The sequence below is a fragment of the Triturus cristatus genome, chromosome 1_2 (genome assembly GCF_964204655.1).
Source record: "Triturus cristatus chromosome 1_2, aTriCri1.1, whole genome shotgun sequence".
NCBI lineage: Eukaryota > Metazoa > Chordata > Amphibia > Caudata > Salamandridae > Triturus > Triturus cristatus.
The window spans coordinates 1,172,700,607-1,172,720,094 of NC_140580.1; the positions used below are offsets into that span (position 1 = coordinate 1,172,700,607).

Sequence of the window (19,488 nt, forward strand, 5' to 3'; positions counted from 1 at the left end):
GTCCCTTACCTGTCTCAGCGACAGATGAGGTGAAGTTTAAGCCCGATTGGGCGGCTTCTTTTTGTGCCTCTTCCCTGAGTGTCTCGAGGACCTCGAGTGAGATGAAGAGGAGGACTTGGGGCTCATGGAGCAGTCCCACAACCTTCTTTTCCTTTAACGGTACTGGAATCTCGGAGGAGATGTGCTCAACTGTGTTGACTGCCGGGCCGCAAGGAGCTTCAAAGATCACTCCCGTAAGGCCTTCGGAGCCAGGGCCCAGCAATCGGAGCATGACTGTCGTGGTCGCGCTTGAAGCACCACAAGCAGACAAAGTGGGGGTCGGTTACTGACATGGTGCGGTGACAGGTGCCACACGGTTTGAACCCTGTACGTCTAGATGACATCCTCGAAACACAAGAAAAAAAAAATAGACAAAAGTCGAAAAAAGCCTGTCAAAAAAGACAGAGGGGTAGCTCTTCTGTGGATCAGCGCCTAACCGGTGCAGAAAGAAAAGAATTTACGTCAGCGCACCTGGGTAGCGTCTATATAGGTGACTGAGATTTCATAATCAAAACGGACGTCTTGTGGAGCCGAATGGAGCTACCCAACGGAGCGCAGGGGTACTGCTCACGCACAACTTTTCTGATACAACTTGATGCCCGGGAAATTCAAAGGTGAGGAGTCAGCAGCTAGAAGTCTCTAGCAGACATATTAGCCATGGATCCTGCAGTTACAGCCATCCTCTATTAGACAGTAACTGACCCTTAGAACCTGCAGATACGGCCATCCTCCAGAAGACACAAATTAAGGATGGAAAGTACAGAAGAAAACATCCTCCAAAAGGCAGAAAGAACCAATGGAACTTGTAGATAAGGCCATCCTTCAGCAGACATCAAGTAACCATGGAACCAGCGAATACCACCATCATCCAGCAGGCAGGTAGTAACCATGAAAACCAGATACGGCCATCCTGCAGCAGGCGGTCAGGAACAATGGAACTAGCAGATACGACCATCCTGCAGCAGGCGGTCAGGAACAATGGAACTAGCAGATACGACCATCCTGCAGCAGGCGGTCAGGAACAATGGAACTAGCAGATACGACCATCCTGCAGCAGGCGGTCAGGAACAATGGAACTTGCAGATACGACCATCCTGCAGCAGGCAGGCAGGAACAATGGAACTTGCAGATACGACCATCCTGCAGCAGACAGGCAGGAACAATGGAACTTGCAGATACGACCATCCTGCAGCAGACAGGCAGGAACAATGGAACTTGCAGATACGACCATCCTGCAGCAGACAGGCAGGAACAATGGAACTTGCAGATACGACCATCCTGCAGCAGACAGGCAGGAACAATGGAACTTGCAGATACGACCATCCTGCAGCAGACAGGCAGGAACAATGGAACTTGCAGATACGACCATCCTGCAGCAGACAGGCAGGAACAATGGAACTTGCAGATACGACCATCCTGCAGCAGACAGGCAGGAACAATGGAACTTGCAGATACGACCATCCTGCAGCAGACAGGCAGGAACAATGGAACTTGCAGATACGACCATCCTGCAGCAGGCGGTCAGGAACAATGGAACTTGCAGATACGACCATCCTGCAGCAGACAGAACGTAACCTTGGAGCTCACCAAGCTAATGCCACTTTCTAGAAACTAAATTAGGGATCTATCAAATTTGCAATGGCATAACAGGTAAAAACTAGCCATTAAAGCCACAGGTCCTGCCTTTCTTCGCCAGACAAAAACTAGCCCAGTATTTATTAATTTATTGTACGTTTTATACAGAACTCCTGCATCTTGCATGTGCAATACTTTGCAATAACCTGGAAGGGCAATACAGAGAGAACAGTATAGTAGGGCACCTTTGGCAAGAGTGACTTTAGGAGGCTGGCTTAGTATATGGTGCTCACTTACGTATGTGTAGCACCCTGCACTAATCCAGACAACCCTTATGGTGATTGTGGTGGTCTTAGGCAACCTTAGAAAGCTCTTTAAGTGGTAGCTGTGGAGAGCAGCCTTCAGACTTAGTCCAGAAGGAGTGTAAAGCAGCTTGCTTTACCAGTACTAATCATATAGTGTAGGTTAAGTGAAAAAGAACCACACAGTGTAGTTATACAAAAATATGTATTTATTATAAACACTCATTAACACATTGCAATATCTCCTACCCGTAGACATAATCACTTTACTTTGATAATAGAGCACGCAAGTAGCACAAATACACAGAGGTCGCCAGGGAGAGACCAACCACAACCCATGACCTAAGTCGAGACTGGACCCAGAAGCATTAGAAGAGCAGGAGACCCAAGGAACCATCCAAGGTAAGTATCCAGGAACCCCACGGAGGCTGTGTGCAGGGTGGAAACGCAGCCGCCCACTCAATGCAAGTCAATGAAGGAAGTCTTGGTTCAAGAAACCCTGTGGAAGATAGCAGGTTGGAGAGTCTTCCCACCTATGGATACCCCAGGAACCAGCATACCTACACTAGGGAAGCCAGGTGTATAGGTGCGAAGTGACGTTGGAAACTGCCGTAGACCACAATGGAGGACTTCAGAAAAGATGTCGCTGGCGAAGGTGAAAGAGTCCGGTGGAATTCAAGGATGGATTCTTGAAGAGGAGTACCTGCAAGCAGAGGGGACACAGTCTATGCCACTCAGGAGTGACCAGGAGGCACGCAAGACCAATGACCACCAATGACGGAAGATGCAGGAGAGTTGACGGTGACCTTGTCACTGCAGCTGTGACGACCAGGCGACGTTGTCAAAGACCAGGAGCCGTTCACGAGCTGTCCCATGTGGGAAGCCGAGAGCAAGGGAGTCAGTGTCGGGTGGGAGCACCAACAAGCCTTGACAGCTGTAACTGGCGTGGAGAACGAAGAAAGAGTAATGTTGGGACCAGCAAGGTCCAAGGGACTCACTACAATCTTGAGAGTCAGTAGAGACCCCAAGCAAGCAGGAGAGCCTACTGGAGCAGAAGACCCTCAAGAGGACACACAGGGCGAAGGCACAGGAATTGCAAGAGGACCTCAAGCAGCTCACCAAAGATGCAGGCACACGGAGCAGAGGATGCAGTGAGGACGAAGATCTTGGCAGGAAGAGATGCTGGAGGCTGGAGCTTCTAGGATCCCGAAGATCGCTGGAGAAGAGAGTCAATAAGCCTTGGCAACTGCAAGTGGAGGTGATGCACAGGGGGGCTGTTCCACCAATTCTGATGAAGGATACTGGCCTCAAAATTGGCAAGATGACAGTGCAGGCCTCGAGGGAGTTGCAGAAGCACCTCCTGTGTTGCTGGGACTTCCGAAGTCCGAAGGACATCAGGAGCAGCAGACCAGTTGCGATGCCTGCAGATGCAGGGAAGTGACTCCTTCACTCCTAGGGAGATTCCTTCAGGTGCCTTTGATGCCCACAAGCCTGAAAAAGAACCTGGATGAAGAACAGGCACAGACGACGCAGAAGACTGTCAGGACGACGAAACCAGGAGCAGCAGGAGTCTTCCCAAATGCAGTCTTGGTTCCCAAAGCGAAGCCCTACAAAGTCTTAAGTGCACAGACAGTAGAAGTAGTTTCTGATCGGAATCTTGTCCCACAACAAATCTATAGAGCCACCCACAGGTAAGCCCTTAAGTACCTAAAGGGTTGGGACGATTCAGGAGTCCCTCCCAGAGGAGGGACTGGACAGAGGGGAGGTTACTCCCATGTCTTTAGTCCAGTTTTGTGCTAGAGCATGAGCCAGCGGCTTCATGAACTGGTTTCAACTAGAGTATGCAAGGAGTGCACCAAATGTGGCCTTCAAAGCAGTCTGGTGGTGCTGGCAAGCACCCCCACCCCAGCCTAATAGACTCCCTGTGACAGGAAACCTATTGTTCTACCTTCCCCTGCTCAAGCTCAGCCCTGCAGAAGGAAGGCAGAATCATGCATATGGTCGACAGCAACACTAGATTGCTTGCCCGCGAAAGGCTGGTACCGGGAATACAGGAGGGCTCCCTAGGGGAGGCCTCCAGTACATGGGATCCTGGATCCAACACTGAAATCGGTAGTGGGGTTGAATTCAAACATGTTTGATATTAAACATGACTAGTTTTGGAGCAGCCAATTTATAGTTAGAAATCTTGTAATTGACTTGATGGCCACTATATGTATAAAATGGCTGACCACACTTACAAAGCCTGGAGAATCAACTCCTGTGTTTGTAGGGGGTGTCCTGCTCGTGCAGGGTATCCTCACACTTATAACCTAGCACTCTGCCTTATGGATTGAAAGGCCTACCCTAGGGGACACATAGGTTTAAATGCAGTGACCTCAGACATAAGGAAACTTATATCTGTGGTGAGTGGTGCTAGCACCAGCTTACACGGGCTGCAATGGCAGGCCTGTAGTAACAGTTTGAGTGGTCCCCCATGGGGAGCATAATACATGCTGCAGTCCATGGGAGACCCCTGGTGTACCTTTGCCCAGGGTACCAAAGTATCATATACTAGGGACTTAGAAGGGTACACCAGTAGCCAATTAGGAAGGTACCAAAGTACTTACCATAGTCCAATTTAGGGAGAGAGCACAGTGACTGCGGTCCCGATTAGCATGATCTCAGTCACACTAGTTAGAAAATAAAATCGAATGACACCAGCAAAAAGTGGGGGCAACCATGAAAGCAGATCCTACTTTTCTACAGGAACTAAACCCAAAACGCACTTAGCTCCCACCATCATCCACCAGTGAAGAACTAACCCTGAAACCCACACAGCTACCACCATCATCCACCAAAATGGGAGGACCAGTGCCCAAACTAGTTTTCCTGTGGGTGTGTAACTCACAAGTAGACACCTCTCGAGGGGACATCCTAGCAAGGGTCCTGACATCTTGTGAGTGGACAGAATAGTGCACTCTGTGATTGCTAGATGCCACTTATAGGCAGAACGTCATTACCAAGAGGAAGGTGAACTGGTAGCTCATTGACCAGTAGCGCATCATCGCCTCAGGACACTTTCTGGGAATAAATATGGCACCCCTGGCATCCTTCCCCTCAGATCACGTCGGACCTGGAACAAGGATTGAAAAAGGACTGCCCTGCTGTCCCCTGGACAGTACAAAGAGAGGCTGCACCTTCTAATGGACTGCACCTGCTGCACCTTGGGCTATTGAAGAGAGGACTGTGCCTGAGGAGCCTGGCTCTAGGAAAAGTTGTTCCCAGACCAAAGGATTGACTTAAAGTAATAGCGGACTGACCCCATGGAACCCACAACAGGGTCAGCACAGCTGAAGTAGCCTCCAGCAAGTGGTAGTCACCGCAGAAGAATCACTACTAGCTGTCTCTGGGCACCCTAAGACACCGATACTTGACAGCCAAAATTTGCACCTGAGTCAGTTAGACCTGGGAGTGCTGTCGGAGTCTAGAGTGGTTGCCCAAGAGGGACACTAGCCCCACCAAAGGATTTTGGTGGGACTGCTTTACACGGGGACTGGTAGCTCCGTCACAGCTAGCCTTCTATGGTTCCAAAGAAGAATAAGGGATCCTGACCTTTGTGGCCAAAGTCGCCCCATATGATCTGTGGACCGAGGAACAATCGCAAATGCACCTCTGTCGACTGCACATTATCCGGAGCATCCTTGAGCATCTTTATGTCCTGCATCTGCAGCATCAGGGCCAATCTATTGAAGTCTTTGGTGGTTGTGCCAAATCTACCCAATGGGCCAATATGACCTGCTCCCTGTTGATTTGGTCGCCCAAACCAGGTTGGAGAAGTTAAGCTAACTTGTACAAACTTTTTGAACATTTTAAATCTTTACGGTTGACAATACTTGTTTGCGGAGGAATTAAAAATGAGGACTTTTTAAACAATCTCTATTTCCAGAACCCCCTGGTGGCTTTTTCTAGTCTTAAACTCTAAAAATTCCTAAAAATATAACCTACCTTTATAAATGTGTGTCTTATTTATATCGTATCATGTCGTTTTCTTATTTCATTGTTTGGTACTGATAAATGCTTTACACTAGTTCCTTTGTTCAAGCATTACTGCTTGAAGCTACATCAACTCAAGGTTGAGCTTCAAGATTGTCCAAATGAGCCTGACTGGGTCAGGGAGGTTTTGCAAGTGTATGTCACAGTAAGGCCACAGTCATACCATAAAATAGACCCAAAACCTCACTAGTATTAACCCTGAATCTCACACAGCTCCCACCATCATCCACCCGTGAAGAACTAACCCTGAAACTCACATAGGTGAAGAACCCGTCTCAGATCTCAGATCTCCCACCATCACCCACCAGGCAAGAACTAAAACAGAAACCAAAGGCTCCCACCATCTTCTACCAAAGAATACTAACCTTGAAACCCACACAGCTCACACCATCATCCACCAGTGAAAAACTAACCCCAAAACCCACACAGCTCCTACGATTATCCACCAGCTAAGAACTAATCTCAAAACCTACACAGTTCCCATCATCATCCACCAGGGAAGAACAAGCCCTAGAACTCTGATCTACCACCATTATCCACCAGTGAAGAACTAACCCTGAAATTCAGAAATCCCACCATTTTCTGCCAAACAAGACTAACAGGGAAACCCAAACAGTTCCCAACCTTATCCACAAGTGAAGAACTTACCCTGAAACCCACACAGATCCCACCATCATCCATCAGTGAAGAAACCCCAAAACAGACAAAGCTCCCACCATCGTCCCTCTGTCAAGAACCCCGAAACCCACACAGCTCCCACAATCATCAATCAGTGCAGAACCCCAAAGGTAACACAGCTCCCACCATCATTCACCTGTGAAGAATTAACCCTGAAACCAACAGAGCTCCAACCATCATGCACCAGTGAAGAACTAACCCCCAAACCTACACTTCTCTTACCATCCTCCCCCAATAAAGAACCAACCCTGGGAAACACACTGCTCCTACCATCCTCCTCTAGTGAAAAACAAACTCAGAGCTTCCACCATCCTCCTCCAGAACCCTGAAGCTCAAACAGATTCCATCAACATTCACCAGAGAACAAGCCCCAGAACTCAGATCTCTCACCGCTGTCCTCCAGAGAAGAATTAAGCCTGAAGTACACACAGCTCCCACCACCATCCACCAGTGAAGAACTCCGAAACCCAACAAGCTACCACCATCATCCAACAGTTTAGAACTAACCTTGAAGCCCACACAGCTACAATCATCATCCACCAATGAAGACTAACCCTGAAACCTACACAACTCCTACCATTCTCCTCCAGTGAAGAACAAGCCCTAGAAATCAGACCTCCTACAGGCACCCTCCAGAGAAGAATTACGCCTGAAGCCTACACAGCTTCCACCATCGCCCACCACTGAAGAACTAACCCCGAAACCCTTACAACTCCCATCTTCGTCCTCTTGTGAATAACCCCGGATTACACACAGCTCTCACCTTCCTCCACAAGTTAAAACTAACCCTAGAACTCAAAGCTCCCACTTTACCTAGTGAAGAACAAACTAAAACACACACAGCTCCCACCACCCTCCACAAGTGAAGATTTCACACTAAAATTCATAAGTCCTACCATTGTCCAAAAGAGAAGACCTAACAGAGCAGGAATGAGTCCTAGAAACTAAAGAGATTTTATCACATTAACTAGGCAAGATACTATCCTGGAAGCCACAGCTGGTACCATCGTCTATACGAGGCATTTACCAGAGGCCCCACATGGCTTTAGCCATCCTCGACCAGGCTGGAAAATAAGCCTAGAATCCATTTATTTATTTATTTTTATTTTGAAGGTTTTATATAGCGCTGGCTAGGCCCAGAGGTATCAGAGCGCTTTACAAGATAAGGATAGTAAAAGGCACATAGGGTATAAAAGCATATGAAGGGTAGCGCAACAAAAATTTGAAATATACAAAGTACAAACAACATGAGCATTACACAAATCAAGATAAATAAACAGGGGCAGGAGCTAAACATTTAAGTAATTAGGTAAATGGTGAACAGGAGAACAGGGTATATATTACTGAACAAATATAGTATGATTGATAAGAGATCAGGAGTAGGACACAGGTTAGGAACACCAATAATAATTGAGGAGGTGGGTTTTGAGGTCTTTTTTGAAACTAGAATAGGAGGGATTACAGCGCAGGTTTTTTGGGAGGGCATTCCAGATAATAGGGACATTGCCAGAGAAGGAGCGAGATTGTGTCTTTTTATGCAGAGGTGGGATTAGGAGTAGGGTGTTGGTGCTTCTCAGAGGTCGAGTGGAGCCCGCATTGTGGAGTTTCTTTGAGAGGTACTGCGGAGTGTTTTGGTGGAGGACTTTATGAGTAATGCAGGCGGTTTTGTAGGCAGATCTGCCTTCGATAGGGAGTCATTTAAGAGATTTGAGAGCCGGGGATATATGATCGAAGCGTTTGCAGTCCGTGATGAGCCTGGCAGCAAGGTTGAGCACAGCTTTGATTGGAGCAAGGTGTACCTTGGGGATTCCATTAAGGATGGCGTTCCCATAATCAATACGTGACAAAACAAGAGACTGAACTAGAAGTTTAAAATCATCGGTGGGTATGAATGGTTTTATTTTCTTGAGGTGACGGAGAGTGAAGAGGGCTCCTTTGGCAGAGTTTTTGATGTGAACATTAAGGGTTAGGGTGTTGTCGATAGTGATGCCAAGAGATTTGACGGAGTTGGACAGGGTGAGTGAGCAATTGAGCGCATTGAGGTCAGAGATCCAAGATTGAACGGGTAGAGGGTTATTTTTGGGGGAGAAGAGAATGATTTCGGTTTTGTTAGGGTTGAGTTTGAGATGACTGGAATGGAACCAGGTTTGGATCTTGGTAAGGGTGTTGTTCAGGTGTAAGATGTCAGCATGAATTTTAATCTTGTAATAGATTTGGGTGTTATCGGCGTAGAGGTAGTAATTTATGCCTGCTTGGTTAAGAAAGAGGGGTTCCATAAAGAGGTTAAAGAGGGAGGGAGAGAGAATAGATCCTTGGGGGACTCCAAGGGAGACAGGAGTGGGGTTATAGAGACAGTTTTGAATTTAGATTTGCTGAGTTCGATGTTGTAGATAAGAGATGAACCATTTGTAGGCGGTGCCATTAAGGTCGAAACGGGTCCTAAGCACATTAAGTATGGCTGGATGGTTGACTGTATAAAATGCTGCAGAGAGATCAAGAAGGATAAGAAGGCAGGTCTCGCCATTGTCAAGTGATTGATGGATGTCATCTATGACATTGAGCATTGCCGTTTCGGTGCTGCAGCCTTTTCTGAAGCCAGATTGGAAGGGGTCGAGAAGGTTGAAATTTTCTATGTGCTTGTCTAGTTGTAGTAGGACACATTTTTCAAGTACCTTTGAGAGAAGGGGGAGGTTAGTGATGGGGCGGAGATTATTTAGGTCATTGGGGTCAGCATTGGGGTTTTTGATTATGGGCGAGATTTGTCGAAGCTGAAGGGAGGTGGGCACACAGCCCGTGGAGAGAGAGGTGTTGATGATTTTGGTCCAGAATGGGGTGATGATGTGCTTAAGGGCAGGGACAAAGTTGGAGGGTATTGGGTCTTTTGTGTGGGAGGACGGTTTAAGAATGCCAATTATATTGAGGACTTCAAGCTCAGTGACGGGGAGAAAGTTGAGCAAGGAGGCATTGTTCTTAAATTGAGATTTAGGGGAGTTGGTTACTGGAGATGTGGAAGGAGAGAGGCCTGTGGAGTGGCTGGGGGGGTATGGAAATGGGTGGGTGAGGAGGCTCGCTGGGGAGCAGTAGGATAGAGGGAAAAGGAGAGAAAGTGTCGTCTGGATGGGGGGATGTGGAGTAGGCATTAGAGGTGAGGACAGGATTGGATTGGGAGTTGGAGGATAGTTGTGTGGGAAGGAAGGATTGATCAATTTTGGCAATTTTTTCCGAGAAGAAGTGGGCAATTTCTTCACATCTGTCTGATGAGGCTGTCATATTTGGAGGTGCGGGGGAAGTTTGGTTTCAGATGATTTTGAAGAGTTCCCTGGGTCTGTTTTTGGCACGATCAAGTTGAGTGCGGAAGAAGGATGCCTTTTCCTTGAGGATGTGTTTTTTGTACGTGGATCTAGCACGTCTGAGAAGTGCAAGATGGGCGGGTGAGGGATGGTGTCTCCAGGTTCTTTCCGACAGTCTGAGTGCCCGTCTTTCATTATTTATCTCTGCATTAAACCAAGAGTTTGAGGGGGTTTTTCTTTGGTTTTTGAGTTTAGGCGGGGCCAGTTGGTCAAGAATATCTGTAACAGTATTGTTAAATAGTTCAGTGAGCTCATTCGCATTTTGTGAGGGGGGAATGAGAAGAAGTTGAGCTTGGAGTTTCGATTGTAGAACACCTGGGCGGATGCCTTTTAGGTTTCTGGTCAATTTCTTAGGTCTGGTAGTTTTAGGGGTGGGGAGGTTTGCTGAGGTGAACAATATAAGGTGATGATCGGACCAGTCAATGGGGATGATATTGGTAACGGAGGTCAGATCTTCGTTGGACAGAATGACGTCAAGTATGGATCCTTTAGTGTGGGTTGGAGATTAGCATAGTTGTTTGAGTTTGTTGATTTCAAGAAGTGTAGTGAGGAGGGAGATGGTGGGGTCATTGGTATCAGTCCAATGGAGGTTAAGATCCCAAGAAAGAGATTTTTTGAGATGGATAATGCTGATTGCGCCAGTAGATCCGATAACTCCTCATTGAAGGTCTGTGGTGGTCCCCGGGGGGCGATAGATGTTGTGTAGACGAATTGGGAGGGAGTTTTGAGTTAACAGTTCTGCTTCCAGGTATTCGCAGGAGGAGTAGCCTGGGTTAGTGACAAGGGAAATCTGAAGTTCCTTTTTGAAGATAATGGCTAGCCCTCCCCCAACTCTGTTAGGTCTGTCTCTTCTAAGAATAGAGTATCCCGAGGGGGAGAGTAGGTCAAGTATGCTCGTTGAGTGGTCATTTAGCCAGGTTTCAGTGAGGAATGCAATATCAATGGAGTCACTCAGGATGGTTTCCGAGATTTCCGTGGCGTGTAGGACCGTGGAGTGACAGTTAACAAGCATGCACTTCAGTGGTGTGGGGTTGGGTATGGAAGGTGGGCAAAAGTGGATCAGCGTAAGTTGGTGTGGTGGTCTGGGGGAGGAGGGGGTTCTATTTGTCCCTATGATAACAGGGATGGGGGCACTGGGGAACGGAGGGTTGGTGGTTGGCAGATTAGGAAGGTAGGAGTTACATAGGTCGGCGAGGTCGGACGGGGAGAGATGGTTCGAGGTGCGGAGAGGTCTATGCATACGGCATCGGAGAGGGAGCAATCTTCAAAGGTTGTGTTTGTTATTAGGGATGTTTGAGCGAGGGAGGATGGTGGTTTTATGGTGGGGGAGGGTTCTGGTGCTGTGGAAGAAGAAATCTTTTCTGAGTCGGGCGAATTCCGTAGTTAAATTAGATAGGTCAAATTCAATGTTGTGTAGGATCTGGGCAATTGAGAGGGGAGGAATCGGGAGTGCGTGGTCTGTGTTATTTGCAGAGGGTGGACTAATGTGTGAGGGGGAGATGTGGTAGATAGTGTGGGGTGAGGGTTGATGGGGCTGGGAGGAGTGAGGGGTTCGGTAGTCAAAGTAGGTAGGTCGAGTACAATGTTGTGTAGGCTCGGGGTATTCCGGGTACAGGAAAGGAATGAAGGGGCGTAGGGGGTGGGAGGAGAATGGTCTGGGGATAGGGAGTGGTTGTGATTAGTTGCGGACGGAGGCCTGCTGTGTGAGTGGGGAGATAGGGTAGTAGGTATGGAGGGATGGGTGGTGGAGCTGTTAAATGTGAGTGGAGGGGTTAGGTTATACAGGGGGCATAAATCTTCAGGTGATGTGGTCAGAGAGGATAGAAGGGCATGAAGCGAGTGAGAAACGAATATATTGGTGTGATGGAGATGAGTGATTATTGGGGGTTGGGGTGTGGGGGATGGGTGTTTATTGGGGGTTGGGGTGGGGGGTTGGGTAGGTAGAGCCTGAAGGGGGGGGGGGGGGGGTTAGAGAGGATGGGGAGGAGCAGAGGGTGTACGGGATTGGTAGGAGTCGGGGTTGAGGAGTTGTGATTGAGGGGAAAAGACGGTGGAGTACGTGAGTGGTTGGGTCAGGGGATGGAGGTTTGGGGGACAGGGGGAGGGCAGGTCATGGGAGGGGAATAATAAGTAGGTAACAGGAGTTTGGGGCTACCGTTATTCAAGGAGGGGTCCGAGGAGTAAGGGTTAAGGGGGTTAGGGGGAGAGAGGGAGATAAGTGGGGGATGAGAAGTAGGTAATTAGGGATGGGGGAAGTCTTTATCAATAGGGGGGTCCAGGGAGGGAGCTGGTGAGGTCAATCTTTGGAGGTTGAGAGTGGAGGTAGAGTGGGGGGGGTGGAAGAGGTTTGAGGGGTTCTATTCGTTTGGGGAGGAGTGTTAGGCGCTGAGTGGTTAAGGAGAAGAGACATAGTGCTAAAGTGGTGTTCAAAGATAGAGAGGTGGGATGGCGAGGCTTGTATGAGGATGTTACCAGTTTTGAAGATGGAGATATCAATATCACCCTGAAAGGCTGTGGAGGGAGCGGTGGATATTTTAAATCCATATGGTATTTTGGTTGATTTAGAGATAGGGAGGTGTTGAAGGAAGATGCTCTTCCATTTGGAAGGGCGTTTGGAGTAGAAGATGTAGTTGGTAATAACGGGGGCGGTGAGGCTGAGGTAGTTATCAACAATGAGTGTTTCAGGGTTGCGGATGAGGAGTTTGTGTTTGAAATTTTTCCTTGCGTGTTTGGAGAGATTTGGGGGGTAGAGAATGGTCCAGGAGTTGGGGCCATGTTTAGAGAGGGTATGGTCCTGAGGGTGATGGTTAGTGCTGTGAAGGGGCATGTTGGGTGAACGTGTGAGGGAGACAGAGTGAAGAGAGGGAAGTTAAAGGAGATGGGGGGAGAGGATTGGGAGCCAAGGGTGGGGGGTGGGGGGGGGGCTGGGAGAGTGTGGGGTCGAAAAATAGGGGGCAAGATAAGGAGGTAGGGTTAAGCAAGAGGAATAAAATCAGGAGTAGATTCAATAGCAAAACAAATTACATCACTGATGTTCAGTAGGTTAGACAAGGTAAAACAAGCACGGTAGATATGATGAATCAAGCAAGGGGGCAAACAAGCGAGGAAATACAGTCCGGCGCAGTAAGATAGTAAACGCAGATTCCAGTGCTTATAAGGATCACAATAAATAGGTAAACAAACACGATTAAATAAGGATGTAGGATAAACAAGGGAGGAATTAAAATCAAGAGCAGATTAGATAGCAGAACAGATTACATCGTAAAATTGGAGCAAATTAAATAGGTAAACAAACACAAATAAATAAGATGATTACTCAGAGATGATGAGTCAGGTCAGGGGTTGATCCTACAACTCATACCATGTATTTTACTTGGTTATCAAATGTCCCTAGCCATAGGCAGAGTGGGGTGAGAGCGTAGTCCTCAGTCTCTTTCTGTGTATCAGTGTCAGGAGTATTGGTCCTTCTTCCGTTTCCTTGTAAGTGGGTTAGACGGTTGGGCCAACGGACCAGGGCTCGTCCGGGTGCGTCTTTGGGTACACACTCCGCGTCCCCCTCGCTCAGTGTGCAGGCCTCATACACAGTCGGACCGCCCGCTACGTCTTCAGCATGTCGTGTCAGGAGCAAGCCCCACTCGGCCAGGTATGCCAACTCTCTCACCGCCCCACCGGGAGACAGCAATCCGTGGGAGCAGGCGAGAGGCACCGAGCGCTCGTCAGAGGACAGCCACACCAAGGCCGTCACAGGCCGTGCAACACCCGGCCCGGGGCACGAGCATGACCGGCCCCCACAGCACCGCCACTCCCGGCCCAGGCAGGCGACAGCAGCGATTAGGGGGTCAACCACTATCCATAGTTATCACACCCGTCCAGCAGACAAGAATCCGCAGGGATCCCACCAGGTAATTGAAATAGAAATCACCCCATACGGTAACACAAAGATCAAATACTACTGAGCACATTCAACCAGCAGAGCATCCCAAGCAGAAGCGCAGCTCTAGCAAATCTAAATCAGGCAACAGAGTGAAAAGACAACAAGGTGTATGTCTACCTATCAACTGGGCGCTTCCCCAAATGAAGGGAAGGAACTGAAAGTCATCAAGGCCCCACACCCCCTGGCTTCCAGCTGGCTCCATCCGATAGGTTTTCTGCAGCTTTCTCATCACCTCCAAATATCTGTGAAGAAAGGAATTAACCAAGATGAGAAAGAGAGCATCAGAGGGGAAAGAGCACATCGGGAGGGAAAGAGCATTCTGAAGAATATACCTAAATGAAGGAGCAGGAGACACCCTGTAGTTCCAAGAAGTAAAACATGCAACAGTTGGGCGGAGCATAAAGGCGGGGTGCAAGAGCGAAGGGATCCCGCCCCAGATTTATATATGTGAATGACACAAGGTGCGAAAAAGGAAGAATACATTGATCGAGAAAGGAGGCTTGATTAAAAGCAGGCAGGAACCGGTTTCCATGTAAAGGGGGTCAAGCAAGATATGGACTTGAGTCGCAATACACTGAGCTTCAGAGGAACCTCTGCTATACAAGAACTCCCTTTCACCAAGAACAAAGACTGCGACCCCTGCCAGGCGCTTCTTTTCCTTACCTATTGAATACTCGGAAGACTATGGCCAGTTGATCGTCTGCCTTCAGGACTCCGATTTTACAAAGGCAGCAGAGAAAGGCTGCAAACGCTGCTTCGTGTCCTATGGAGAGACAGGAGAAGCGAGGTGAGTGAGACCGCTTGGATGAGATTCAGGATTGTAAAAGGGCAATGAGGAATAAAAGGCCAGGCTTTGGCTCCCCAATACACTCCTACCTCTCTCTGTAAGACACCATAGCAGGTGAGCCAGAGACATTGTAAGGAACAGACTCCGGACTGTCCCTGAGCAGCAGGGAATGAAAGGCAAGGCTTTGGCTCTTAAATACACTCCTAACTCTCTGTACAACCCACCAATATGACACCATAGCAGGTGAGCGAGAGCCCTTGGAAGAAACAGACTCAGGAATGTCCATCAGCAGCAGGGAATCAAAGGAAAGCTTCGGCTCTCCAATACACTCCTTCTCTCGCTATGACCCATCAATATGACACCATAGCATGGAGCGAGAGCCCTTGGAAGGAACAGACTTAGGACTGTCCCTCAACAGCATAAAAGGAATGGCAAGGCTTCAGCTCTCCAATGCGCTCCTTCTCTCGCTATGACCCATCAATATGACACCACAGCAGTGAGCGAGAGCCCTTGGAAGGAACAGACTCAGGACGGTCCCTCAACAGCATGGAAGGAATGGCAAGGCTTCAGCTCTCCAATGCGCTCCTTCTCTCGCTATGACCCATCAATATGACACCACAGCAGTGAGCGAGAGCCCTTGGAAGGAACAGACTCAGGACGGTCCCTCAACAGCATGGAAGGAATGGCAAGGCTTCAGCTCTCCAATGCGCTCCTTCTCTCGCTATGACCCATCAATATGACACCATAGCAGGTGAGCGAGAGCCCTTGGAAGGAACAGACTCAGGACTGTCCCTCAACAGCATGGAAGGAATGGCAAGGCTTCAGCTCTCCAATGCGCTCCTTCTCTCGCTATGACCCATCAATATGACACCATTGCAGGTGAGCGAGAGCCCTTGGAAGGAACAGACTCAGGACGGTCCCTCAACAGCATGGAAGGAATGGCAAGGCTTCAGCTCTCCAATGCGCTCCTTCTCTCGCTATGACCCATCAATATGACACCATTGCAGGTGAGCGAGAGCCCTTGGAAGGAACAGACTCAGGACTGTCCCTCAACAGCATGGAAGGAATGGCAAGGCTTCAGCTCTCCAATACACTCCCTTTCTCTGTATGACCCAACAATATGACACCATTGCAGGTGAGTGAGAGCCCTTGGAAGGAACAGACTCAGGACTGTCCCTCAACAGCATGGAAGGAATGGCAAGGCTTTGGCTCTCCAATGAGCTCCTTCTCTCGCTATGACCCATCATTATGACACCATAGCAGGTGAGCGAGAGCCCTTGGAAGGAACAGACTCAGGACTGTCCCTCAACAGCATGGAAGGAATGGCAAGGCTTCAGCTCTCCAATACACTCCTTCTCTCGCTATGACCCATCAATATGACACCATAGCAGGTGAGCGAGAGCCCTTGGAAGGAACAGACTCAGGACTATCCCTCAACAGCAGAGAAGAAAAAGCAAGGCTTCGGCTCTTAAATACACTCCCTCTCTCTGTATGACCCATCAATATGACACTATACCAGGTCAGCGAAAGCCCTTGGAAGGAACAGCCTCAGGACTGTCCCTCAGCAGTAGGGAATGAAAAGAAAAGCATCGCTGGCCAACACAGTGGCTGCCACGCTGGTACAACCACACCAGAAATATGTGCAAGACCCCTTGAGCAGACTTGGGACCACATCTTAACAGCAAGGAAGGAAAGGACAAAGTGCGTCCCCGTCAAGGACTCCAGAGCAGGTGGCCCTATCACATGTTTACCTCTACTCCTAACAAACCGCCATCCCACCCCATGGTCACCTTCGTATCTCTGAAGAGCTAAACTATTTTTGCTAATCTGCACAAAGCACAAATCTGACCTAACGCAGAACTGTACAAGTTTCGTATATAATGTTTTTTAATGCTGATGAAATTACAATAAATGATTTACACTTCACAATGTATTTTAGTACTGTTTCTCAGCTGAGACAAGATACATCAAAGATCAGAATAGGAACAACGTGAACTAGTATTTAACAGAGCAAAGCATTAGATTGATGTTGTGTTTATAATATTAAATACGTTTTGAATAATGTTCCCTAAAAGGGAGACATTGTGCTTTTACAAAACCCTTGCATTTCAGGCACCAAGCGAGGGTCGTAGGGGAGCTTGAGTGGCAGCAGTGGTGAGGGGAAGCGAAGCCTCTCTCAGGATACAGGCTAACCATACTGGCCCTAACAAACCAGCTCCGAGGGGGCCACACAGCATCAATGGACTGAAGAGGCAGCAAGGGGTCAGGGCAAACCTCACATGGCCAGAGAAGGTCGCATGGCCTGACGTGTGGTCCAGGTATGGGCAGGCCTGGCGAGGATGCACATAGAAACCTGCCAAGGGTGGGCATGGTCACAGCAGTCCGACTAAGGGTCAATTAAGAGTTCTCGACAGGGTACTGTCACAGACGTGCAGAGTACCCTGTACGCCAAACCAATGGTCCATCCAACTCATCTAGTCCGGGTGGACTGCTATCTTTGCGACAGTGGTGGCCTCTATGGCTTTGCCATCGGGAATCTTACTCAGATGGCCCAACAGAGTAGAGGGTGTGGAATTAAAGACATCAGAACGCCTGTCCTATTTAAAGAGAAAGGTCTGGATTTTTTTTTCCTGTCACCTTCGGATAAATATCTGACAGTGCTAGACAGAAAATAAATAAATGACCCGCTTACCCAAGCTGAAAACTCTGAGTGTGGGTCAATTTTTGATTTAAAAAAAAAAAAAATTGTTTAGAAGTTTGCTTTTGAAAAATAAATAAAGATTGGTGTGCAGCCACCTGAAACAGCAGCTGTGCATCAAACTATCAATGCAATTGAACGAACCGCCATGACAAGCTTTCCTCTGAATGCACAGACATCACTGCTTCGCTGGCGGAGAGCTTGAAATAGGATAGGTGGAGTATGGCCAGAGCTGTGGATATAATGTAATGTTCTCACAGACTACTACGGGCTAATCCAACATACCCTCTCCCCCCATGGGAAGAACATAAGGCGATCTCACAAACTACCACGGGCTAGTCCAACAGACCCTCTCCTCCCCAATAACAGAAAGTAATCTCACAGGCTACCACGGGAAAGTCCAACAGACCCTCTCCCCCAGAAGGAGAAAAAAGGCAATCTCACAGAGTACCATGGGCTAGTCCAACTGACCATCTTCCCCATGAGGGGAAAATAAGGTGATTTCACAGGCTACCACGAGCTATTCCAACAGACCCTCTTCCCCTACGAGGAAAACATAAGGCGATCCACAGGCTAGTCCAACAGATCCACTCCCGCCACGAGAAGAACAGAAGGAGATGTCACAGGCCACCACTGGCTAATTCACGAGACCCTCTCCCCCCATGAGGAGAACATAAGGTGATCACACAGACTATTACGGGCTAGTCCAACAGGCCCTATCCCCCCACAAGGAAAACATAAGGTGATCACACAGACAACCGCAGACTAGTCCAACAAACCCTCTTCCCCCCATAAGGAGAACATAAGGCGAACACAAAGACTGCTACGGGCTGGTCAAACAGACCCTCTCTCCCATGAGGAGAACAAAAGGTGATCTCACAAACTACCACGGGCTGGTCCAACAGGCAATCTAACCCCAGAAAGAGAACATAAAGCGATCTCATAGGCAAACACGGGCTGGTCCTACAGACACTCTCTCTCCACGAGAACACAAGGAGATCTCAGACTACCAAGGGCTAGTCCAATAGACCCTCTCCCCCCAAGAGAACAAAAGAAGGTAATCTCACAGGCTAGTGCAACAGTCCCTTTCCCCAAAGAAGGAGAAAAAAGGCAATTTCACAGAGAACCATGAGCTAGTCTAACAGATACTCTACCCCCAGAAGAGGAACATAAGGCTATCTCAGTCTACCACAGGCTATTCCAACAGACCCTCTCCCCCCACAAGGAGAACATAAGGCGATCTCATAGGCTACCATGGACTGGTCCAACAGGCCCTCTCGCCACACGTGGAGAACATACGGTGATCTCACAGGCTAGTCTGACAGGCCCTCTTGCCCCACAAGTAGAACATAAGGTGATCTCACAGACTTCCACGGCCTAGTCCAACAGACCCTCTCGCACCACGAGGAGAACATAAGGCGATCTCACAGACTACCACGGGCTAGTCCAACAGGCTCTCTCCCCCGTCAGAGTGAGCCCTAGCCTTAGCTCCTGCATTATATCGCAACCAGGCGGGTTGGGACAAAGATATTGAGACCGGATGGTTCATATCGTATAGTTTTAGACTACAGACACTTGAACAGTCATGTTCGTACCTTTGCGGTACAGAACACACATAGCTCTGCGCTAGTAAATAACATTGTGTGCAAGAAATATAAAACTACATCGAATATTTCCAATGGATTTTTTGAGTCACACCGTGGCTTCTGAAAGCGGTGACTTGACTGCATTCAGCGCTCTCGGCAATCAAAGACAATATACAAGATGACCAATGGGATATAAGACTAGCCCAGGAGTGTTTGTAGAACACAGTATCGTTCTTATATGATATTGATTCTGATGCCTTTTAGGACATCGATCACATCTACTTAACGGATGATAAAATGAATCTGCATCTTACGCGGGTGGATCACATTATTACACATTTTGCAAGATTAGCTAGAAATTAAATTTTGCAAAGACGCATATTGCCTTTTTGGCTGTCCCTTTTCTTGCTTATAAGCTCCGTAATGAGGGTAGGGGGTTAGCCCCCCACTTTTTGGAGAAATGTGCTCAATTGCAACCTCCATCTACCCTAAACAAATTACAAT

The 19,488-nt window shown here is 48.3% G+C and overlaps 1 protein-coding gene across 3 annotated transcripts in view; it reads right to left on the bottom strand.

Moving 5' to 3' along the window:
* Positions 1 to 19,488, bottom strand: part of PTPA (protein phosphatase 2 phosphatase activator) — a 725,494-nt gene that overhangs the window by 296,217 nt on the left and 409,789 nt on the right. For all 3 annotated transcript variants that reach the window (XM_085614012.1, XM_085614013.1, XM_085614014.1), the window contains exons 6-7: positions 14,577 to 14,676; positions 14,031 to 14,155 (exon numbers count right to left, since the gene is read on the bottom strand). In XM_085614012.1, the coding sequence (XP_085470138.1) occupies positions 14,031 to 14,155; positions 14,577 to 14,676 (225 nt within the window). The remainder of the gene's footprint in view (positions 1 to 14,030; positions 14,156 to 14,576; positions 14,677 to 19,488) is intronic.